General features: G+C 40.1%; 1 protein-coding gene across 3 annotated transcripts in view; it reads left to right on the top strand.

Moving 5' to 3' along the window:
- Positions 1–25180, top strand: part of BLTP1 (bridge-like lipid transfer protein family member 1) — a 191387-nt gene that overhangs the window by 20208 nt on the left and 145999 nt on the right. For all 3 annotated transcript variants that reach the window (XM_056134547.1, XM_056134545.1, XM_056134546.1), the window contains exons 3-8: positions 4212–4341; positions 8087–8203; positions 10252–10330; positions 11736–11800; positions 18376–18562; positions 24988–25069. In XM_056134547.1, coding sequence (XP_055990522.1) covers positions 4245–4341; positions 8087–8203; positions 10252–10330; positions 11736–11800; positions 18376–18562; positions 24988–25069 — 627 coding nt within the window. In that variant the 5' untranslated portion in view covers positions 4212–4244. The remainder of the gene's footprint in view (positions 1–4211; positions 4342–8086; positions 8204–10251; positions 10331–11735; positions 11801–18375; positions 18563–24987; positions 25070–25180) is intronic.

Here is a 25180-nt window from a genome sequence, read left to right as displayed (position 1 = left end):
CTGTATGTTTTTGGGCCTCCAGAGTATATTTCTACAAGTGGTATTGCTGGATCAAATGGGAGCTCAATTTCTAGTTTTTTTGAGGAATGTCCATATTGTTTGCCAACAAAGGCTGGACTAATCGGCATTCACACCAACAGTGGAGAGTCCCTTTCTCCCCTCATTCACACCAGCACCAGTTGCTCTTGTTCTTTTAGAACTGTGAACGTCTGTGTGCCAGTTTCTGTAGTGTTTCTTCTCCCCATTTTTTGATGGGGTTGGATTTCTTTTGTATGTTCTATCAGTGCTTTATATATCACATACATTAACAAATTTTTCATTAGAGTGATGGGCAAAGAATTTCTCCCAGTGTTTGGGGTATCTTTGTTTTTTTGGTGACTGCTTCCTTTGAGGTGCAGAAGCTTTTTAATTATTTATTTATTTTTTGCTTTTTGGGTCACAATCAGGAATGCACAGGGGTTACTCCTGGCCTCCTGGCCCATGCACTCAATAATTACTCCTGGCGGTGCTTGGGGGACCATATAGGATGCTGGGAATCGAACCCAGGTTGGCCGTGTGCAAGGCAAATGCCTTAACTGCTGTGCTATCGCTCCAGCCCCAAGCTTTTTAATTTAATGTAGTGCCATTTGTTTATCTTTGTTTCTATTCACTTGGCTAATGGCATTGACTCCTTAAAGGTGCCTCCAGCTTCAGAGTCTCTAGCTTCAATGCCTCTAGCTTCATTTAAGAGTTCTGTTTACGTTTTCCTCAATGGAACTATGGATTCATGTCTGATATTAAGGTCTTTAATATTGATTTGAGGGCTGGAGCGATAGCACAACGGTAGGGCGTTTGCCTTGCACGCAGCCAACATGGCCGACCCGAGTTCGATTCCTCTACCCCTCTCGGAGAGCCCGGCAAGCTACCGAGAGTATCTTGCCCACACGGCAGAGCCTGGCAGGCCACCTGTGATGTATTCGATATGCCAAACACAGTAATAACAAAGTCTCCAATGGAGACGTTACTGGGCCCGCTCGAGCAAATCGATGAACAACAGGAGGGCCTTTACCTTTACAACTGTACCTCATGGTGTTTCACTAATTAAAAGAAAAAAATATTGATTTGACTGTTATGTGTGGTATTAGAAAAGGGTCTGAGTTCACTTTTTTTGGCACGTGACTGACCAGTTTTCCCAGCATCATTTGTCGAAGACACTTTCCTTGCTGTCCTTAGTATTTTTGTTCCTTTATTGAAAATTATACTTGAGAATTTTTTTATGGATTTTCAGTTTTGTTCCACTGATCTGAGAGTCTGTCCTTATTCCAGTATCACACTGTTTAATTACTACAGTTTGAAGTTGAGGAGAGCAGTGCCTTCCGTCTTTTTCCTTAGGATTGCTTTGGTTGTTAGAGGTGGGGAGGAGTTGTTAATCCATGTGAATTTCAGGAGTGTTTGACCTGTCTCTTTAAAAAATGTTATGTGTATTTTTATAGAGATTGCATTGAATGTGTATAATGCTATGGGAGAAGTACTGCTGTCTTGACAGTGTTAATCTTACTGATCCATTAAAAGGGAATGTATTTCCATTTCTTCATGTTTTTGTTTTTATTTCTTTTAGTAGTGTTTTTCTGAAGCACAAATGTGAAAGGGATTAAAAAAAATCTCTCTTCCATGCCATTATTTGTATATTTAAAACCCATGGTGTTTTCCTATCACCTTACTATACAGGTCTATTGTTTCTAGGAGGGTCTCTCTCTCTTTTTTTGGGGGGGGGGGTAGAGCCTTTAGGGCTAAGTATAGTTTCAAGCCATTTGCAAATAGAGTTTGACTTCTTTTTCTACCTGGATGCTCTTACTATCTTTTTCTTGCCTGATTTCCTTTGGCAAGGATTTCCAGTACTATACAGAATATTAGTGGTGAGGGTGGGCATCCATGTTTTGTGCCTATTCTTAGAGGGAAGCCTTTTCGTGTTTTCAACATTGAGTAATTGCTGTGGACTTGTGGTAAATGGCTTTAACTGTGTTGGGGAAAGTTCCTTCAACTCCCATTTCATTGAGAGTTTTTATCATGAATGGATGTTGAATCGTGTCAAATGATTATATGATAAGTATAGGTAACACCCATAACTTCATCAGAAGTGTAGAATTTTTAAGATATATTCTTAGCACGATAGCACAGCGGGTAGGGCATTCGCCTTACAAGCGGCCAACATGGCCGACCCGAGTTCGATTCCTCCGCCCCTCTCGGAGAGCCCGGCAAGCTACCGAGAGTATTCGATATGCCAGACACAGTAACAACAAAGTCTCCAATGGAGACGTTACTGGGCCCGCTCGAGCAAATCGACAATCAACGGGAGGGCCTTTACCTTTAAAGCATGCAGTAAGAACTGTATTGTTAACTCTAGTCCTTACCTGCACATAACATTCAGGAGTTGATTACAGCTGCAAGTTTGTATTTTGACATTCTTCAGCCATTACCCTCACCATTTCCCCTTCTGCTCAATTGAGAGAACCTCTGTGTGTGTGTGTGTGTGTGTGTGTGTGTGTGTGTGTGTGTGTTTGTGCGGTGTTGAGGTTCAAACCCAGGACTGCTTTCACACATGATAAGTCATATTGTCCTCCTGAAGGGACAATTCTTTGTTAAAATTTTATGTGAGGCTTCCTCTACCATTGATTACCACTTCTTGCCTCTCTAGTCTCCTTTTCCTCCATCTGACTCCTCCATTCCCCCAACCACTTGGAAACTACAGAATTGAGAACATTTAAAAATTACTCTCTAAGCCATAGGAAAGAAAGTTTATGAAAAAAAGAAAACATTAAAAAAAATTCTCTGGCTATTTCAGCCTTAAGTTTTTATATTACCATTGATAAGGTACAATTTGTTATTGAATTCTTCATCTTTAAAAGGGATTTGTAGTTACCTCAATTATATTAACATTTAATAATACAGATTATTTAATAATGTAGGGCTGGAGCGATAGCACGGTGGGTAAAGCGTTTGCCTTGCATGTGGCCGACCTGGGTTTGATTCCTCCATCCCTCTCGAAGAGCCCGGCAAGCTACCAAGAGTATCCCGCCCACACAGCAGCACCTGGCAAGCTCCCCATGGCGTATTCGATGCCAAAAACAGTAACAAGTCTCACAATGGAGACGTTACTGGTGCTCGCTCGAGCAAATTGATGAACAATGGGAGGACAGTGCTACAGTGCTAATGTAGAAATATGAAACTTTGTGATCTTTGGTAGATAGTGCCTGGCAATGTTGTCTTACCCAGTTCCTAAACTTGTTGAGTACTAAACAGAGAACATTTTTAGATAGTTGGCCAGTTGACTTACTGAATTTCATCTAGAGGGCTGTCCTCACAGACTCCTCCTGTTTTAAAACAATTTTGTTAAAGATATATTTCTTAGCCATGTTAATTTTGCATTACGAAATATTTTTTCCTTAGCTCATAAAATAACTTTCATTCTTCACTTATAACTTTAGTATCACAATATATTTGTATTCACCCAGATAATATCTCCTTTTTCCCTCCCTACACACACACACACACACACACGCACACACACACACACACACACACACACACACACACACTTTCTCTCTCTCTCTCTCTCTCTCTCTTGCTCTTACATACACATCACACATCTGGTCACAGTTGGACAGTGTTTAATAATTTAACTTGAGCATCAGGTGTAGTGGTAGGATTCTGCTCAACCCCGGTTTCATTCCTTGCACTGTGCATCAGTCCCTGAGTACCACCAAAGTCTACCAAAGACTAGGTAAACCTAGAATGAAGCCAAACTTAGAATTTTTCTGTGGCATAATAGGGAATATTACTGACGGAGTTAATGTAACAATACAAATAGTCTTAAGTATCATTTTGAGACTAGTCTATTTGTGTGTCTAATTTAGGTACTATTAATACTTCCTTGGTATTGTTGGGATAACCCTTTGATAGGTTCAGGAATAATCATCCTCCTCTTATTTTGACCCAGGATTGTTGTAACTGACCTTCTCAAGATGATTAAGTCAGGGCATTACAAATGTGATACATTGTGTTCTATTTTATATTTCATATAGATATGCACATGTTATATATTTTTTTATCCTTAGAGGAAACAATGTGTTTGAATAACTTCCACATATATTAAATTCATCTTTCCCCTGTTATTTTATTTACTTTGTTGCTTAATAAATCTGGTTCTAAATTTGATGTTGGAATTTCTTTAGGCCTTTAGATGCCATTCTGAAGTAAGTTAAGCAATGGATCAAAGGAAGAATGAGAGTATTGTTCCTAGTATCACCCAATTGGAAGATTTTCTTATAGAACACAACTCCAATGTTGTTTGGCTCCTTGTTGGTAAGTAAAATATATTTTCTTGTGCTTTATTATTTTTTTATATATGAATTAACAACTACTGAAATTTTAAGTAATTGAAGTTGCTTAAAATTCCATTGAAGTTTCCATTGAAGTTGAATTATTTATAGTACCACTTGTTTGTGGTGAAGAAATACTGGTATATTAGATGGTGGATATGATATGGTCACATATTTTGAAGAGGTTTTGAAATTATAACCTTAAGCTACCCGTGATGTATGCCAAACACAGTAACAATTGTCACAATGGAGACATTACTGGGCCCGCTTGAGCAAATCGATGAACAGTGGGAGGACAGTAACAGTGACAGTGAAGAACATTCATTGTGTTGTAAACCAATATTACCTCAGTAAAAAAATTTTTTTTCAAATTAAAAAGATTCTAATCGTTGGTTTTATAAACATTTGGTCTGCAAACTGCTCTAAAAGATTCTTTTTTCTAGAAGCTTTCTTTTCTAACTTGGGGGAGGTTGAAAGAAAAGAAAGATGTTCATTAGCTGTTCTTTTGTCTCAAGTCCATTCTTCTACCCTGTAAAAATGATTCTACCCTGTAGAAACACAAATTATTTTTATTATTAAAATGATTATCTTGTAAATACATTTTTGCCTTATCTCGGCTTGGTTCTTAAGCCATTTGCATTTAGCTGTGGACTTTGCCAGTAATTTTTTTCTAATAGTCCAGTAGCTTTCTAGGCTTGAACTAATTCTCTTTTGCTAATACTATAAATTTTATAAGTGAACATAGAAATTTATAAAATTTATAAAATTTACAAAATTTTATAAATTTCACAAAAAATGGTGGGATATAGTACAGCATTAGTTTGTAGAATGTTCAATGACATTCTTTAAAGTACATTAATTTTGAGCTGGGAATATGGCTCAAAGGGGTGGGGTAGAGCACATGCCTATCATGTGTGAGGCCTCAAGTCAAACCCTTGGCAGCACATGGTCCCTATTTGGTATGACCCTAGTGACTTGCAGCAGCTCTAGGCCTGAACATGGACTCATCAGGCCTGCAGAGCTGGGTCCTGTATCCTTTGTAATGGCCTCCAGTTCTCCCTGAGCACTGCTGAGGATAGCCCCTGTAAAGATATTTCATCAATTATCAAAATTGTATAAGATGGCCTATTTAGAAATGTCTATAAGGAGATTGTACTACCATCTTAAATTACTTAAAAAAATCATTGATTATTCAGTTGTGAAAGTGATTTTGGTTTCTCTAAATTAGTTCAAAACTTGTGTTTAGAAAGAGCTGCCTTTTAGAATGGAGTCACCTGCTTCCTTGCAGATGTAGATGCGATTTACATATGCCATTGAGAAAAATCAACTAAATCAAGATAAAGCACTCCCCCCCCCCCAGGTGAAGTAATTAAAAATTGCTTCTTTAAAAAAGAACATCTAAAACTAAGATTACTACCAGAATTGAAGAATCAGTAATGGGAGATTATTCTGTTAACTACAGTCTTACTCAAATGAACTTTAAAAGAATTCTAAATAGGGATTCTATACCTGATTCAGGTTTCTATATTTCACCATAATTTAAGAGGGTTCTTTAAAACTCTGGACGTTAAGAAATAACAAAAAGATCTGAAATTAAATGAAACCACGTTCTGTACTCTTTACCATATGTACAATGAACAGCAGTTTATATTGTTACCATGAGTGCCCAGTATGTTTGGAAAAATTATTTGTTAAACTTTCCTATTCAGCTTTTCTAAAATTGTGGGCCACAAAGACTATTAATGGAATTCTTGGATGCAGCTCTCATTTTATTGCCAGTAAAGTGCTAACTGGTGTCTTGAGTATAGGCTTAAATTTTGGATCTCTACATATAAACTTTGAAAAAAAAAGCCTATTTTTTCCTCTTAGCACTGTACTGTCATCCCATTGTTCATCCATTTGCTCGAGCGGCCACCAGTAATGTCTCCATTGTGAGACTTGTTGTTACCGTTTTTGGCATATTGAATACACCTCAAGGAGCTTGCAAGTCTGTGCGATGTGGCGCACTTGGTAGCTTGCCGGGCTCTCCAAGAGGGATGGAGGAATTGAACCTGTCTCGGCCGCATGCAGGGCAAATGCCCTACCCGCTGTGCTATTGCTCCAGTTTCTGTTAATATATTTTAAATTTAGGTATAAGATATATAAAGTGCTACAATCTTAAGTTACACAGCTTAGTTAATTTTGTTTGTTTGTGGGGTACACTAGTGGAACTAACATTCAGACGAATTCAGACAAAACATTTCTAGCCTACCAGAATGCTCTCATTCCTAGTTTGTTATCCCCCATAGGTAACGATTTTTCTGTTACTACGAATTATTTTACTATCTTTGAACTTTGCATAAGTAGTAAAAATTGTGTTCTTCAGTGCCTAGTTTCTTTCAGTAATGTCTATGGAGTTCATTAATGACATTGTATAAAACAATACCTTGCTCTTGTTTTATGAGTCTACTGTTGATGACATTCAGCACTGAATATTAAAAATATATGTGATTTTTTAAATTTAAAAAATGGTTTGTGTTCTTACTGCTTATTTGTTTTGGGGCCATACCTGGTGGTTCTCAGTGCTTAATTCTGACTGCACTCGGGATTACTCCTGGCATGACTTGGCAGACTATAGGGGGTGCCAGGAATCAAACCCCTGTTGGTTGCATGTCACTCTCTCTCTCTGTCTCTCTCTCACTCTTTCTCTCTCTCTGGGGTGTTATTATTTTTTCTTAATCAATTTAAGTTAAATCATCATGAGATACACAGTTACAAAGTTGTTCAAAATTGGGTTTCAGTTCTACAATGTTCTGACATCCTTCACGTCACCAGTGTGTATTTCCCACCATCAGCGCTCCCAGTTACCCTCTTGCCTTGGTTACCCCCTTGCCCCTGCCCTGCCTGCCTCTATGGCAGACCCTCCTCCTCCTCTTCCTCCTTTTTTTCCTCCTCTTCCTCCTTCTCCTCCTCCTCTTCCTCTTTCTCCTTCTTTTCTTCCTTCTCTTCCTCTTCTCTCTCTCTCTCTCTCTCTCTCTCTCTCTCTCTCTGGCATTGTGGTTTGCAGTATAGTTATTGAAAGGTTATCTTATATGTGGGGGGTGGAGGGTAGTTAGAATAGAGAAGGGACCACTATGACAATAGTAGTTGGAAATGATCACTCTGGACAAGACCTGAGTGCTGAAAGTAGGTAAAGGGATATAATTTTTTTAAGTGATATTGGTCTTATGAAGGATCTCCCAAAACAGTGTTTCACATGGTGAATAAAACTGCCTCCTGGTGGGTGCTGGAACCATTCAGGGTATTGGAATTGGCCTTTGGTATAATGGGAAGTGCTTTCTGTTAATTTGCTTCAAGAAGGGAGTTTCTTTTTTGTGGTGGTGGTAGGGGAGTGGGCACTGAGTTTGTTTTTTTTCCTGAAAGGGGTTGGTAGGGCACCTCTGATTTAGACTATCCAGATGATTTTTTGGATATTTTTAGGATATTTAGAATTTCTCTTCCCAGAACATCTTAAGATATGTTTAAGAATTTTAAAGTACAAGGTATTGATAAAGGAAACAGTATAAAAGAAAGCAAATGTGTTTGAAACATACCTTAATTCTTCTAATTTCAGTCTGTGCTTTTCTGGCTAATGGCCAAAGAGAAGGAGGAAGATAAATGAACTTTTACTAACAAAATTTTATGAATATGCTAGGGTGATTGAGAGGAAATACATAATGAGATCCTTATGAATTTTTTGTTTTTCCTAGCTACCATCTTGTCCTGTGGATGGATTATTTATCTTACATATTATAATTCTCGGAATGTTGGTCTTATCTTAACACTGGTCCTTAACAGATTATACAAACATGGCTATATCCATATTGGTAAGTTTAAGTAATATTTTTCTTATGGGCAATCCTGTTATGTATATTGGAAACTTGTATTTTATAAGCAGTATTTTATAAGTAAGCATTAAACTTTGTTCCATGAAGATTTAATGACTGACCTGGAATCTCACACAGTACTGTGTGACAGGAGGTGACCTATGCTTGGGGATGTTCTTGACTTCTCTTGGCGGGGTGAAAGGCATACCCAGTGGTGCTTGGTGCTACTCTTGACACAGAGCTTAGGGGTTAGTGTGCCTGGCACAGTGCTTGGGAAACTATGCATTGCCAAGGACTGAACCCAAGCCTCCTGCATGCAGAGTATGAGCTCCAACACATTGAGCTGTCTCCCCTCCCCTTTGCCCTTGCTATTTTGTTTTTTTGTTGTGATTTTTTTTGCTTATGAATGTGCACATTGAAATAATTTGGAAAATCCAGATACCTATAAAATATGAAAATAAAAATGTCTTAGGATTCCACCATCTTAAGAAATTTATAATGAAGTGTTTGCTTGCTTTTTTTTTTTACAAACAAATCGGTGCTAAAAAAAGTTTGTTGGAATACCCTGTGTATATAATTTTGTCAGCTGCTTTATGATTTTAGTTTCTGACTACTTGTAAGTAGGAAGTTTGCAGATAGATAAAAGTGGTATATTAGGAAAGTAGATGCCTTGGAAAGTCCTATTCTGGTTGGAAACAGAAGTGAATAAGACTATTGTATCTTTCCTGATAGTTTTTTAATGGGCATAAATAGAAATTCTCTTAAGTATAGGTAGTTTTCCATTAGTTTGAGACACCCACTGACCCATGGGAGAAAATGAGGGAATTAGTGTATGCTTCTTAATTTTATGACTGTAATTTAGAGGATTATCTATGTGAAACAGCTATTTAAGTTAATGTCCTCATGTGGTTATTTAGTCGCTCAATTCTTAGTGATGATACTTGTGCTGCTTTTGCTTTTTGGACCACCCTTGGCAGTGCTCAGGGCATACTCCTGGCTTTGTGCTTAGGGATCACTCCTGGCAGTGGTTGGGGTACCATATGCAATGCTGGAGATTGAACCTGAGCCAGGTGTGTTTGGCAAGCTCCTTACCTGCTGAACTATCTCTCTTCTCCTTGTGGTGTTTTTTGTTATGTTTGAGAAAGAATGATAGAAAACAGCTAAGCTCTTAGGATATCAGGAAGGGAATAGGACGAGAAAGTTTGTTTTTATATAAAGTTTAATTTTATTTTTATAAGATTGTTCACAATAATTTATTACATTCAATATTCAATATTCCAACACTAATTCCAACACCTACCACCATTATTCTGAATTTTTCCAACCACCACCCAAGCCTGCCCCAATAGCAGGCCCTGAATAATTTATTTTGTATTGCTTGTTATGAATAATTCTCTAAAAATGATCAAAGAAGGTTTCCTTAGAAGAAAGTGTGTGCAGATTGTTGTATCTCATCCTGGAGCTATTGATCCCTTGTATAAGATTACTAGCATGCTGTTACAGGCTGAGCCTTGTGTGCTAATACATTTTTTAATTGAGATTGGTTGCTTTCTGCATTACATCCTATCCACTGTGTGCTTCTCCTGGTACATCAGTGGTATGAAGTATCCGATGTGTGGCCACAAATGTGGGTGTGCACTCAGGGAATTCTAAAATTTAAATCAGGTGCAACAACTGGAGTTAAATTTTTAACTGGATGGTGACTTTGGGGTCTGAGGCATTTCTGCAGCCTGATGAGCTCTTCTGAGATTTATTTGTGAATTTCTGGATCTTGGCCAGTTAAGGAGCTTATATGGCGCCAGCAGGGGTTCATGGGTGTGGCTGCCAGGCTCCTGGAAACAGGGACTTAGGGAGGAAATAGCCCATCCACAGCTCCTTGAGAGCCTGGAGATTTTGGTTACAAAACCTGCATATCTGAGTTTTTTTTTTTTTAACAGATTCAAGAGAATGTTTAGTTTTTGATTACATTGAATGTTAAAATTATTTTAAGCTTTTCAGCTGTATAATATAACAGCACCAATATCTCTTATTTTTTCCCCCTACAACAGGTTCCTTTTCTTTCTCTGTTCTCTCTGGAAAAGTCATGGTTCGTGAAATCTATTACATTACTGAAGACATGTCTATTAGGTAAAAAAATAAAACTAATAACATAAAAAGAGCCCATCTTAAATTGGAAGTACTGTAAAATATGCTTTGATTATAATGCTTTATCTAATAACACTTTTTAAAGTAAAATAATAAAAATAATTTTTTCAGTAAATTCTATCTGGTGAGTTGATGTTTTACAATGCTTTTATCAGTAAATTTATTTAGTTAAGGTTTAGATTGGCAAAAAGTTATCTAAAACAGCTGATTATAGAGTAGTCATCTCACTTTGTTCCTCAATGCATATTTTATTTAATTATTTTTTTGCTTTTTGGGTCGCACCCAGTGATGCACAGGGGTTACTCCTGGCTCTGCACTCAGGAATTACTCCTTGCAGAGCTCAGGGGACCATATGGGATGCTGGAAATCGAACCTGCATCGGCCGTGTGCAAGGCAAATGCCCTACCCCACTGTGCTATCCCTCCAGCCCCTTGATGGCAGATTTTAGTTATTAAAATTCATGGCCATATTTATTTAGAATTTATGGTGGTTATTTTTATATAAAGCATGCATCAGGCATGTTAATAATTTTCATCCATTAGATTCTTTTTATAGATAAGTTCTTAGAGAGTTGCTTAGCATTTTAGTAAAGGAAATACAATCTGAATATATTAAGAAATGATAATTAGCAGGTTTAATACATTATTTTCTCTATAGGCCTGCTGAATGAATAGCTTTATATCTTTATATATATAATTTTGTGGGGTGGGTTGGCCATACCTGGGTATGCGCAGGATTATTGTTGGCTTTGTGTTTTGGGGCCCCTATACTGGTGCCAGGGATTGAACTGGGGTTGGCCATGGCAAGGCAATGCAGGAGTGACCTCTGAACATCTATTATGTATGGCCCAAAACCCAAAAATCCAAACCAAAACCAAAACCAAACAAATCCTGAATTAGTAGAGAGATTCTAAGGATTTACAGCACAAACTTCAAGTAAAACAGGTGACTTATTGGTGAGTCTTATGTTATTTTCAAATTAAAGGTAAAAATTAAGTGATTACTTTCCATCTTTTGGGGCATGAGGTATGATATATCATAAATAAAGGAATTATCTGTAAAGGTTTCTCTTTCATGTCCTAATAGCCCTCTTTTTTGGGGGTTGACTCGTTGGTAATTTTTACATCATTAGAAATATCTAAAGAATTTTCTTATTATTCATTTTCCTTGAAATGTTAGCTGGTATTATATCAAAGTAGGCCCATTTGAAAGCTATGCTAAACCCTTTTTCCTTTTATAACAGGAAGATTATGGACATTCAGGCTAGTGTCCTGATTAGTATCTTCTCTGTGTTTCCTTATTCATTATCTATTGTCTTTTATGTAAACTGATCAAGAGATGAGTACAGTAAATTGTTACCTGAGTGGTTGCTTTTGTAATTTCTGTAGGATTCAAGATGGATTTATAATTTTTCGGTGGTGGAAAATGTATAATCCAAAACAGAAGCAACATGGTGAGTTTTCATGTGTTTGAAATCTTCAGTCATACTGGTCAGAGTTTTTTTTTTTTTTATGGGTCGTAAAATGTTTCACATTTTATAATAAAAATAGCTTTGAAAACTTTAGTATACAAACTGATTTTATCAACCTTTGGCTGAAAATCCTCAGCAGCTTTCCTCTTGTGGTTAATTTTAGTAGTTTTTCTTTTGTTTTTGCACCACACCCTGCTGTACTCAGCTGGGGTTGGGCTGCTCCTGGTCTGTGCTCAGGGAATGTTCCTGTCAGTGCTTGAGAGACCATTCGGTGCCAGAGATCAAACTGAGGTTGGCCACAGAAGCACCTTAAACTCTATTTTGTCTGTCCAGCTCAGAAGTTTAGTTTTTTAGCTTATTATTTAGTCTAAATCATTCTCAATATGACACATACATTTCAGCCTTACCTCTAATTACAACCCTGAACTTAATTCCACACTGGCTTCAAGGGTTTGCTAGCATTCTTTCATCTTTCTGCTTGAAGCCACCATGACTTTCACCTGTCTGCCTGACACCATTTCTAATCTTTACAGCCTGCTATGGTTGATAGTCAAAAAGGAGGAAATGCATGCTTTCACTGATCTGGGTTTCACTGTTCTGAGTCTGCTTTCATCATCAGAATTTCTCCTCAGATCTCCTTTCACCACTTGGGTGCTCCTGATGCTGTGCTCTCTGCTCTGTATCAACCGCACTGTAGCCTTCCCTTTTCTGAATAGGGATTCCAAAGTTTTCTAACCCCAGTACCTTTTATATCCTTGTAAATTACTGAGAATCCCAGAGAGCTTTTGTTTATCTTAATTATTTATAACATTCAAAATCAAGTTTGATAATTCTACAGACTTTTAAATTCTATTAAAAATAAATATAATCTTTATGTTTAAAAGAAATCATACTTTAAGTAACATGACTTCTAAAACAACATTTTTAAAAAAAGAAAAAGAAGAGTGCCATTGTTTTATTTTTGCAGCTACCTTTAGTGTATATTTAATGGAAAAAATCAGATTTTTATTCCTGCTCTTCAGTCTGTTCTATTTATTATACATACATAATATTGTCTTTAAAGACTCCTCTACTCATGGGAGAGTGAGAGAAAGTGTAATAATATTATTGGAATAATTTTACCTTGAAGTCCCCTGAAAAAGAGCTGAGAGATCCTCCAAGTTCTTGAACTGTAATTCTGTAATTAATGTTAAAGGAATTTTTTTTTAATTGTGAGGGCCACTTCTGGCAGTGCTCAGGGGGCCATGTGGTGTAGAGAATTGAACCTAGAGTGTCATACAGTTTAGGCTTGTGTTCCACTTCTGAGCTATATCCTAAACCCTTGTTACTATTAATGTTAACATTTCTGTCTGCTCTGTATCATACTGGAGCAATAGCACAGCGGGTAGGATGTTTGCCTAGCATGCGGCTGACCTGGGTTCGATTCTTCTGTTCCTCTTGGAGAGCTCGGCAAGCTACCAAGAGTATCCCGCCCGCACGGCAGAGCCTGGCAAGCTCCACATGGTGTATTCATTATGCCAAAACCAGTAACAAGTCTCACAGTGGAGACATTGCTGGTGCTCGCTCAAGCAAATCAATGAACAATGGAAGGACCGTGCTACAGTGCTATATTTGTCTTCATTACTTTTTAAAAGTAATTTTGCTTGCTCATGTGGTTTGCAGTTGAAAATCGGTTCTATGGCTCCAGTTTCAGCACTGTGGCACTGTCCTCTCATTGTTCATTGATTTGCTTGAGCGGGCACCAGTATCATCTCCATTGTGAGACTTGTTGTTACTGTTTTTGGCATATCGAATATGTCACAGGGAGCTTTCCAGGCTTTGCCGTGTGGGCGGGATACTCTCAGTAGCTTGCCGGGCTCTCCAAGAGGGACAGAGGAATCAAACTCGGGTCAGCCACGTGCAAGGCAAATGCCCTACCCTCTGTGCTATTGCTCCAGTTTCAGAGGTGGTAAAAATTGGTGGTCTACTAGTTATTATTTTTCTAGTTCTGATTATTTGCTCATAGTTTAACCTACCCTTTTAACATTAAAACCTATTTGCTCGTCAAGAGGAACACAGTTTTGGTGAAAGGGCAAAGGTCTTTCTCTTTCCAGTGCTTTCAAAAAAATCCATTACAGAGGATGGTATATTTTAACAACAGGCTAGCAGTAAGAACTTTCAGATGTATAGGAACAGTGCCACAGTACAATGCAGGAATGAACAGTTTGGTCTAGTACATTGTTAGTCTACCACAACTGAGGGGCAGACTTCAGAATATAGTACATAGAGGAATAAATAGGCTACATTTTTTTGTGGTTTTTGAAACTGTTAATCATAGTTCCAACATTTTTTCCACCAGAGTCCCCCCCATCCCTTCATCAAGGTCCAGAAGGGTCCAAAAGGTCCATCTCATCTCCCCCTCCCCCACCCAGTTCTGTGGACTAAATCTCCAGTTATGTTGCATTTTGCTATTTGTGGCTGCCTTACTGTGTTTCTTGACACCCAGTTATGAGAGAGACTGTTCTATATCTGTCCTCCTTCTGACAGAAATTGTTCCCCTCCACCCCCAAAATTGCACCCAAAGCTACTACTTTCCCTTCCCCCCACCCAGTGGGCAGTATCACCCACTTTGGAAAACTAACTTAAAAAATTGTTAATGAGAGGTGGGAAGTCATCAGAAAATTCATGATTGGAAGAATGACGTGATAGCAAGATTTTGGGGGGGCAACCTTGCCATTTTGTAAAGTAGGGATTAAGTAGGGTTAGGTCAGTAGCAAGGATATTCAGAGGGTGCTGTGTTAAGATCAGCAAATACTTGGAGACATGGGTGAGGGTGGTGTGAGAGTGGTTAGATTCTGGATGGATGCTGACAGAAAAGCAGCTGGGAATTCCAGATATCTGGGATCTGAAAGAGAAAAGTCAGAAATTTTGGTTTGTACAGTAAGAAATGTAGACTTGATATTGGTAAGGTAGGAAAGATTTCAGGGTAGGTTGGGATGGGAAAATCAGGGATTTGGTTGGTAGCTCGGGTGGGAGAGGCCTCATTGACATAAAATTGGAAAGACCTGAATTCGACTGTTGGCTGTTTGGTCCCAGCCTTTGGGGAGAGGTCATGAGTGATTATGGAAAGATCATAGATGGTTGATGTACTCACTTAAACATAGACAGTGAAGCTGATTACCATCAAGCCAGCATATTTCCTGTGTATTTAAAATGTACTGTTTCCCTTTGTTTTTCAGAATTTGATCTATGGTAAGAAAAAAGAATGAAACAACATGTTACTTTAGGGTATTGTTTTAGGTTTTAATTATGTACATTCTGAATAACAGGAGGGAACATAAGTTGAGAGCAATTTAAGAAATCCTGGAAAGTTATAGCTACTGAACATTAATGTTTTTAAAGGAATGAGTTGACTTTGCTTTCTCGGTTTCTTTTTTTTTTTTCCAATTTATTTATTTATTGAATCACTGTGGGAAAGGTTACAAAGCTTTCAGGTTTAGGTCTCAGTCATGCAAATATCAAACACATTTCCCTTTACCAATACTTATTTTTTACCATGAAGAACCCCAATAAGACCCACCCCCCACCCCTCCCAGTCCCTGTGAGGCAGATGAATTCTAGTTAACACTCTATCTGCTTTGATTAGATTCATTGTTTCATTAAAAGATTCACCACTATTATTTAGAGTTTACCCCCCCCCCCCCTCAAATCAGACATGCTGAAAAAGCATTGTGAAGTGATTTGCTTTCTACAGCTGGGTTCAAGAATTAAATGTTGGTTTTGGATTTCTGCTATTTTACTTATTGACCCTGGAAATATTTCTACTGAAAGTCAGATAGTTAAGAAATTGGTTTCTGTGTTCTGGAGTCGTGGCCGTGCTGGAGAGCCGCTCGTGGGGGGCAACTGGTGGCCTCGGTAGGGTGTGAAGGGCGGACCGAAACGCCCCCCTTCCCATGAGGTTTTAGTCGCCCCCACACCCCCGGCTCATACCTGCTGTCCACAAGGCTCCCATGCAACCACCATCTTTCTTTCCAGAGAGGAGAGGGCGAATGGGGCAACACCCTTTCCCCTCTGGCAGACTTGATGGCCTGGATTAACGCATAGTCCGTTCACTTTTCTGCTCCAAGCTGCTGAGTTCTGCATTAAGTCCTTGTGCTTCTGGGGCTGTGGCCGTGCTGGAGAGCCGCTCGTGGGGGGCAACTGGTGGCCTCGGTAGGGCGTGAAGGACGGACTAGAACGCCCCCCTTCCCATGAGGTTTTAGTTGCCCCCACACCCCCGGCTCATACCTGCTGTCCACAAGGCTCCCATGCAGCCTCCATCTTTCTTTCCAGAGAGGAGAGGGCGAATGGGGCAATACCCTTTCCCCTCCGGACAGACATGATGGCCTGGATTAATGCATAGTCCTTTCACTTTTCTGCTCCAAGCTGCTGGGTTCTGCATTAAGTCCTTGTGCTTCTGGGGCTGTGGCCGTGCTGGAGAGCCGCTCGTTGGGGGGGGGGGGGCACCTGGTGACCTCGGTAGGGTGTGAAGGACGGACCGGAACGCCCCCAGCCCATGAGGTTTTAGTCGCCCCCACTCCCCTGGCTCATACCTGCTGTCCACAAGGCTCCCATGCGGTCGCCATCCTTCTTTCCAGAGAAGAGAGAGCGAGTGGGGCAAAACCCTTTCCCCTCCGGGCAGACATGTTGGCCTGGATTAATGCATAGTCCGTTCACTTTTCAACTCCAAGCTGCTGGGTTCTGCATTAAGTCCTTGTGTTTCTGGGGCCATGGCTGTGCTGGAGAGCCGCTCGTGGGGGGCAACTGGTGACCTCGGTAGGGCATGAAGGACGGACCGGAACGCCCCCCTTCCCATGAGGTTTTAGTCGCCCCCACTCCCCTGGCTCATACCTGCTGTCCACAAGGCTCCCATGCGGCCACCATCTTTCTTTCCAGAGGGAGGAGGGCGGAAGGGAGCAACACCCTTTCCCCTCCAGGCAGACATGATGGCCTGGATTAACACATAGTCCTTTCACTTTTCTGCTCCAGGCTGCTGGGTTCTGCATTAAGTCCTTGTGTTTCTGGGGCTGTGGCCGTGCTCCAGACTTAACTCTGATTTTCAGGGAGAAACGTTGGGTGGTTTACTTCCCATTGATCACTTTGTATATAGAGAGATGTCGCGTGGCCGCGTAAGTGGCCGCGCGCTTTTGAGGAAAAGTCCTAGTTCCCGCATACTCGATCTGTGCTTGTATTCTGGTCACCAGGGTTCCATCTGGGGGAGGCGGGATTCAGTACCTACCCCATCTGGGACTTCCCGATGATCTCGGCTCTTTTTGGAACCTGTTTTTTTCTTTTTCTCCGGGAGCTGTGTGTCCCGCCCTCCATGTGGCCCTTCTCTTCAGCTGTATGCTGGTTTCTTAGGAACTAATGAAGAAAAGTACACTGGAGTAGTACTTAAAAGTATTGAAATATGAGTGGCAGAGTGATTTAAACTTTTTCATTTGTTGATTTAAAGTGTAGCTTATGTTACTCACGGTGCTTGATTTCATAACTTTATTGTTAATAATTGGATGAAGAATTAATGCTGAAATCTGGTATTATATGAATTTAAACTACAGTTTAGGGGCTGGAGCGATAGCAGAGTGGGGATGGCGTTTGCCTTGCACGTAGCCGATCCAGGTTCAATTCCCAGTATCCCATATGGTCCCCCGAGCACCGCCAGGAGTAATTCCTGAGTACATGAGCCAGGAGTAACCCCTGTGCATGGCTGGGTGTGACCCAAAAAGCAGAAAAAAAATTTAAACTACAGTTCAGACTGAAAAATGAAAGTAACAGCTCTTTAGTTTACAAAAGATGAAATAGTTCTAACTTGTAGTATCTTTTTAATTGCCCTTCAATTAATTTTTATTTCAGAAGGCATAAAAATGGACAAAGGTTAAGTCTCTGATACCACACATAAGATTTATTTCAGAATAAAAGCAAAGCAGTTGATGGTGGTACCTTTCTTCTGACCCCTTTGGTCAACTTAAGTGGCCATTTCCAAGATAATTTCTTTAGTAGAAGCAGATGAGTTTTCACTTTATAGATGGGTTTTTAAATTATGATAATTTATGATTAATTGTGTCTTGCATTTGTGGTTGATGACACCTACAGCTCATTAATTCATTTGTTTTAGCATTGTATATTTGGTAAAAACAAAATGTATAAAAAATTCCAGTACAGGATTCAGAAATTCACATACTTTAAGTGCATTGTAATTTAGACACTTTACTATTTATTTTTCAGTATAAGTTTATATCTCTCTTAGAGAGAAAGCTTTACTTGGGTATTCTTAGCATAAAATATTTACATTTTGTCATTACACATTTCACTTGCAGTTCATTTAGAATCTAAATGTTTGGGTTGTTTTCAGAATGCAAAATTGAAATGTCAGGATTTTTTTTATTTGTGTAGTCTTACATATTAAAAATTGTTTTACCAATGATCTTTGTTTTAAAATAAATCCTTGAAATTAGCTGTGCAGATAATTGACTAAAACTTTGAAGTTTTAAAAAGGTTAACTAAAACCATTTACTTATTTTTGTAATTTATGTTTTTAGATCCAAAGGCAGAAACTAGATTGTACATCACTGTCAATGACTTTGAATTTCATGTGTATAATCGTTCGGATCTTTATGGGCACCTTCAAGAATTATTTGGTTTGGAGCCAACAATAATTCCACCCAAGAAAGAGGATGATAAGACACGGGAAGATGGAAGAACGAGGACCCAGTCCAAAATTGAAAGGTTCATTGTTGCACTTGAAGTTTATTAATTGGCAGTATCCAGCATTCGCTTTTATTAGAATAACATTGAATGTCTCACCTAAATACATATAATTTTTTTTGTAGATTAAAACTTTTATGCACATTAATGATTTGTCTTTAAAAAAACTTAACAATACCCAGCACCAAATATCCCCAGTTTCCCTCCTACCACCCCCAGCTCCCCACACCCCTTTCTTGTTCTCTCCTACCTCTCTTGCTCACTCTCTCACTCTTGCTGTCTCTTGCAAAAGAGATACTGAAAGGTTATCATGTATCTCCCTTTACATACTTTCAGTACTCAGTTTTTATCCAGTGTGATCATTTCCAAATATTATTGTCATAATGATTCCTTCTCTGTCTTATCTACCCTCCATCCCCCCCCCCCCATTTGTGGTAGATTCCAACCACTGTCTAATCCTCTTGGCCCCTGTTTTCCTTGGTCTTGGATATTAGTCTCATACTATTTTTCTTTTATATACCACAAATGAATGCCGTCATTTTATACCTGTTCCTTTTTATGATTGAAATCCAATCATGAACAGTTTTGTAATGGGCTATCTCAAGGTGATTCAATTTAAAATAAATTTAAAAAGATCAAGAGCTACTGTAAAAAAATAACTTAAAAGAATTATGTCTGTAAAAAGAGGTCCTATTCTGTCTCCGCTCACTGTCCTTCCCTCCTTATTGACAACTAATTCTTTTCACCCTTTTGAAACTTATGCATAACTATCGTATATATACATATATATACATATATATGCTTATTTAAAATGTATATACAAATATATGGTTTGATTTTGTCTGTTCTGGACTTTTCATTCTGTTCCAGTGATCTACTTTTCTCTCACCAACACCACACTTTCTTAATTATCATCATTTTATAGTGAATCTTGGAGTCAAATAATAACAGTTCTCCAACTTCATTTTTTTCTCTCCATATTTGGTTGATGAGTCCTGGGGCGGCGGCGGCTGCGGGTGCGGCGGCTGCTGGTGCGGCGGCGGCTGGAGTGGCGGCGGCTGCTGCGGCGGCAGCTGCTGCGGCGGTGGTTGCTGCTGCTGCTGGTGTGGCGGCGGCGGCGGGATCGGGGGCTTGGGGCCGCCTCCGACCGGCCCGGGGCCCATGGGTCCACGGTTCTGATTGAGGCCCATGCCGGGAGGCGGGGAGCGGAAGTCGTGGAGACCTCCGCGGCCGCCGCCGCCTCCTCGCCGGTGGAAGCCGCCACCGCCACCGCCGGGGCTCAGGAACCGATCCCGAGACATGTCTGTGGTCAAGGGGCGGTCAAGGCAGAAGCGGAGAAGTCGCTCGGGGAACGTGGAGGCCACCTTGCTTCGCACAAGATGGCGGATGACACAGGTTGAAAATTGATATGCCAAATCCAGTAATAAATGGATCTCATTCCCCTAGCCCTGATTATGCAGAGTCGAGAAGGATATGGAAGGAGAAGCTGATAAAACACCAAGGCAGACATGGGCTGCCAAAACGCAGAAAAACAAAAATGATTGTCTGTACTTTTAATGCTCGTACGCTGGCATCTGCTGCATCCATTGAAGACCTTATGGTACAAGCACGAAAGATCAAGTACGACATCATTGGTCTGACCGAAACGAGAAGACATCAATCCCATCATGCTGTTTTCGACACTGGAGAAGAACTGTTCCTTGGAACATGTGATAAAAGAGGCGTCGGTGGTGTCGGTATCCTTGTCAACACAAACTTAGTCACAAGCATTGATTCATTTGAATGCCTAACAACCTGAATCGGACGATTACACTTGAATAAATGTGGCTCACTACCGGCAGTTTCTATCTTTGTTGTCTACGCACCAACATCCAGTTATGGTGAAAAAGAAACTGAGAAATTCTACATGGAGCTGGAGAAATTCTATAAAGAAGATCACACCTTCTACAAGATCATTGTCGGTGATTTTAATGCCAAGATAGGACCAAGAAGATCAGTCGATGAACTCCACATCGGAACCCATGGCCTGGAATGGAACGAACAAGGTGACAGACTGTCTGAGTTCATCATGTCAACCAAAACCTTCCATGGTAACTCACAATTCCAAAAGGCTGAATCTAAACGTTGGACATGGGAGTCTCCCGATGGACGGTTCCACAATGAAATAGACCACATCATATTCAATCGGCGGTTTTGCCTAACCGATGTTGCTGTTGTCCCAAAATTCCAAACGGGATCAGACCACCGTCTTCTTCGTGCAAAATTCTACCTCACAGAACGAGGAGAAAAGAATGCAAGGTTTAAGAAGAAGACTCCCAGAACAACCACCAACTGGGAACTCTTTGGCTCTGTTGCAGCAACATGGGAAGATGCCGTCATTGACAACATTGATGAGGAATACGATCGAATGATTCAGCACCTCCATGATTGTGCAAGGAATGCCAAGAGAGAGATAACCACAAAAAACCGTCTTTCTTCGAACACTCTTGAACTTATTCGCCAACGTGGCGTGGCACGTGCCTCAGGCAACCACCAGCAAACGTCCGAACTGGCAAAACAGTGCAGAAAAGCCATCAAGGATGACCTCAAAAACAGGAGAGCAGCAGTACTGGTAGATGCAGCAGAAGCTGGGAAAAACATTCGTAATGCCCGCCTGTCCTTCACCAACTACAAAACCAAGATGACTGCCCTCCGACATCATGATGGATCTATCACATCTTCCAGAAGGGCAATGGAGAAGATTATTCATGAATTCTACTCAGATCTCTTTAATAGCCACATCCACTTGCCCACATACCACATACCACATGATGGATATGTCGTTCCCAATGTTCTCCCTTCCGAAATCCAACATGCCATCTCGTCGATAAAGAAACAAAAAGCACCTGGCCCAGACAAGATCAGACCTGAACACCTGAAGAACTTACCATCAGTACTCATCAATACATTAGCTCGACTCTTCACACGCTACCTGTCTGAATGCAAGGTTCCATCCCAATGGAAAACCAGCAAGACTGTACTACTATACAAGAAAGGAGACATCCACGACATTGGCAACTATCGCCCAATCTGCCTATTGTCTGTCATCTACAAACTATTCACTCGAGTCATCCTGAATAGGATTAGCAGAACACTAGATGAAGGACAACCATGTGAACAAGCTGGATTCCGAAAAGGATTCAGTACCATCGACCATATCCACACAATAACCAAGCTCATTGAGGTATCTCGGGAGTTCAAGATGCCGCTCTGTCTAACGTTCATTGATTTAAAGAAGGCCTTTGATTCTGTTGAGACGGAAGCGGTCATGGAAGCCCTAGTCAATCAGGGCGTACAAACTCAATACATCAGGATCCTTCGTGAGCTCTATTGCGGATTCACTACCAAGATCTCACCATTCTACAAAGAAGTAATCATCCATATCAAGAGAGGGGTTCGGCAGGGTGATACCATTTCACCAAAACTCTTCAGTGCCACCCTCGAGAACATCATGCGACGACTAGAATGGGAAAACATGGGAGTGAAGATAGATGGTCGGCAACTACACCACCTCCGCTTTGCTGATGACATCGTTCTAATAACACCAAACATCAGCCAAGCAGCACAAATGCTTGCGGACTTTGACCATGAGTGTGGAAAGGTTGGACTACAGCTGAATCTTACGAAGACAATGTTTATGAGAAACAGCCTTGTTCCTGACGCTCCATTCGCTCTCAACGGAACCACCATCTCCGAATGCAACAGTTATATATACTTAGGTCGAGAAATCAACATGATGAATGACCTGGCACCTGAGTTACGCAGGAGGAAGAGAGCGGCTTGGAATGCCTTCAAGAGCATTGAAGAAATAACTAAAAGGACAAAGAACCTCCAACTACGAGCACATCTCTTTGATTCCACTATTCTTCCTGCATTAACATATGCCTCAGAGACCTGGACCCTACGAAAACAGGATGAGAACACTATTCGGGTCTCTCAAAGAGGAATCGAAAGAACTATGCTTGGAATATCACGATTCACTCAAATGAGAGATAGAATCCGGAGTTCTGATCTTCGTCAACGCTCAAGAATCAGAGACGCTGTCTCATTTGCCAAGACATCAAAAATCAGATGGGCTGGACATGTAATGAGGTTTACAGACAACCGCTGGACTAGAGCCATTACTGATTGGATTCCACGGGACATCAAAAGATCACGTGGACGCCCACCTATAAGATGGTCAGACTTCTTCGTCAAGACCCTAAATGATCGGTTTGAGGCTCTACATGTTCCTAAAACGAACAGATACCATTGGGCTACGCTAGCACGCAACCGGTATGAATGGAGACGTTACTGGCACCCGCTCGAATAAATCGATGAATAACGGGGATTAAGTGATTAAGTGATTAAGTGATATTTGGTTGACTATTTGGGGTCTTTTGCTTGTTCACATAAGCTATAGAATCAGTTTGCTGTTGTTGATAAGATATCCACCTAAGAGATTTTGATTGGGACTGGAGCAATAGCACAGCGGGTAGGGCGTTTGTCTTGCATGTGGCCAACTTGGGTTTGCTTCCCAGCATCCCATATGGTCCCCTGAGCACCGCCAGGGGTAATTCCTGAGTGCAGAGCCATGAGCAACCCCTGTGCATCGCCGGGTGTGATCCAAAAAGCAAAAAAAAAAGAGATTTTTATTGAGTTGCTTGAGTTGCATTGAAGTGGTAGACCAGAAGTTTTAAAACTTATTTCACTCACCACCACTTTCCAGAAATACAAATTACTCTGCATTTCCCTGGAAATCTACCTTGTTTAAGCGAACAGATCTGACATCTTGTCAGTGTTGGGTCTTCTGATCTCAAACTCTCCATTAATTTGGTTCTTGTTGAGCTATTTGGTTCTTCTTCAGAATTTTGCGTTTTTTCTCATATTGTACATAAGCCAGGCATTTTGGCTTTTATGATAATAATAGAATAGTTTTGCATTTTAAATACCACATTTCACTTGCACATTGCTGGATTATTGGGAAGTAATTTACTTCCCAATAATTTACTACAACCTTGCTGTAATTGCTTATTGATTTTCAGAGTTGTTTGAATTTTTAGTTGTTATTCTTTCTGGTTTTCTGTATAGACAGCTATATTGGCTGCAAATCTCAGTTCTTTCTTTCCAACATATATACCTTTTATTTCCATATTTTGTTAAAAGAACTTGAGTATGAAGTGATGAGATAACACCCTTGTATTGTACCTTATCTTAGTGGATAGGCTTCTGTTTTTTCAACATCATAGTAATTATAGAGTTCTTATAACGATCAAATTGGGGAAGACTTCCTCTATTCCTGGTGTATTAGGGAATGGATGTTAGATTCTGTTGATTGCTTTTTCTGCTTTGATTGATATGCTCACTGATTTTTTTTTTTATACACAGAATTTGTACATTTGGAGGATTTCTTAATAGCCAATGCTCAAGGACCCAGAGTACCTCTTGGTTATTTCTTGACTGACAGTTCTACATAAAGATCCAAGGAATCAGCACTACTTGTAGCCTGGAGTGCTTGGGGTTACTCAGGCCAACCCGGCTATACTCAGTGCTCAGATGACCCAGTGTGATACTGGAGTGTGAACCCGGTTGGCTGTAGGCAGTGGTCATTAAGAGAGTGTGGGGGTCAGTTTTGAGTATAGTATTAAGTGCTGACATCATTTAACTGTCATTGGTCTTGGAAGGTAACCCTTTGGTGAATTGCTGTGAAAGTTTTGTGTCTTAAATTTCTGTACCTTCCATTTTCTCTCTTTTGGCCAAGAAACATTAGCCAGTTCCCTTTTTTTACTCTTGGCCTATAATTTTCATGTTACTTGGTCCAAGATGGGGGAAGGAAAAGGATCTTCTGTGTTGTTAGACTTGTTTTAGATCCTGGAAGACATCATAGTACCTTGATCATTTGTGTGGTGATCATTTGGCTATCTTGTTAAATGTGGTATTGTAGTAAAATGGACATGGTAATAGATGTAATAGCAGCTTTAATATCAGTTTGTAAAACAGTTGTATCATCAAAGCTTGCAGATGTAAAACTTGATAGAGTGCATTCTTTGAGATAGTTTAGGGACATTATTATTCCTTCAGCTGTATTGGAAAGATAGAGCTGGTATTCATGATGTATAGCTCAGAGGTCAGGGGTGCATGCTTTCCTTGTGCAGGGTCTCAAGTTCAATTCCTAGCACTGCATGGTCCACAGAGCACTGTCAGATATGACCGTGGTAAGGCCCCTCGAATTGAACTGTCTGACCTGGTTTCACAAGTATTGCTGAAATTGCCTCCAGATCCTCTGGGCACTACTTGACTACTTGACAGATTTCCTCTTCCTTGAAAAAAAAAAAAAAGAAAAAATGTATGTTGTTAAGAAGTCAACTGTATATTCAGGTATTTAAGTTTTTCTGATATTATCAATTTTTATTTTTTAATTTTCTCAGAGTTAAAGTGAAAACGGAATCTCAAGACCCAGCATCTTCATGGAGATCACTTATTCCTGTCATAAAGGTCAACGTGAGCACAGTAAGTAAATTCTGCTTCAGTGAATGTTTTAGTTTTTAAATAATGATATTTACCAGCGGGTAGGGCGTTCGCCTTACACGCGGCCAACATGGCCGACCCGAGTTCGATTCC

Source organism: Sorex fumeus, unplaced genomic scaffold, assembly GCF_029834395.1.
Source record: "Sorex fumeus unplaced genomic scaffold, SorFum_2.1 ptg000099l, whole genome shotgun sequence".
Classification (NCBI taxonomy): domain Eukaryota; kingdom Metazoa; phylum Chordata; class Mammalia; order Eulipotyphla; family Soricidae; genus Sorex; species Sorex fumeus.
Note: the sequence above shows the minus strand (reverse complement) of the source record. Positions and strands in the feature narration are given on the sequence as shown.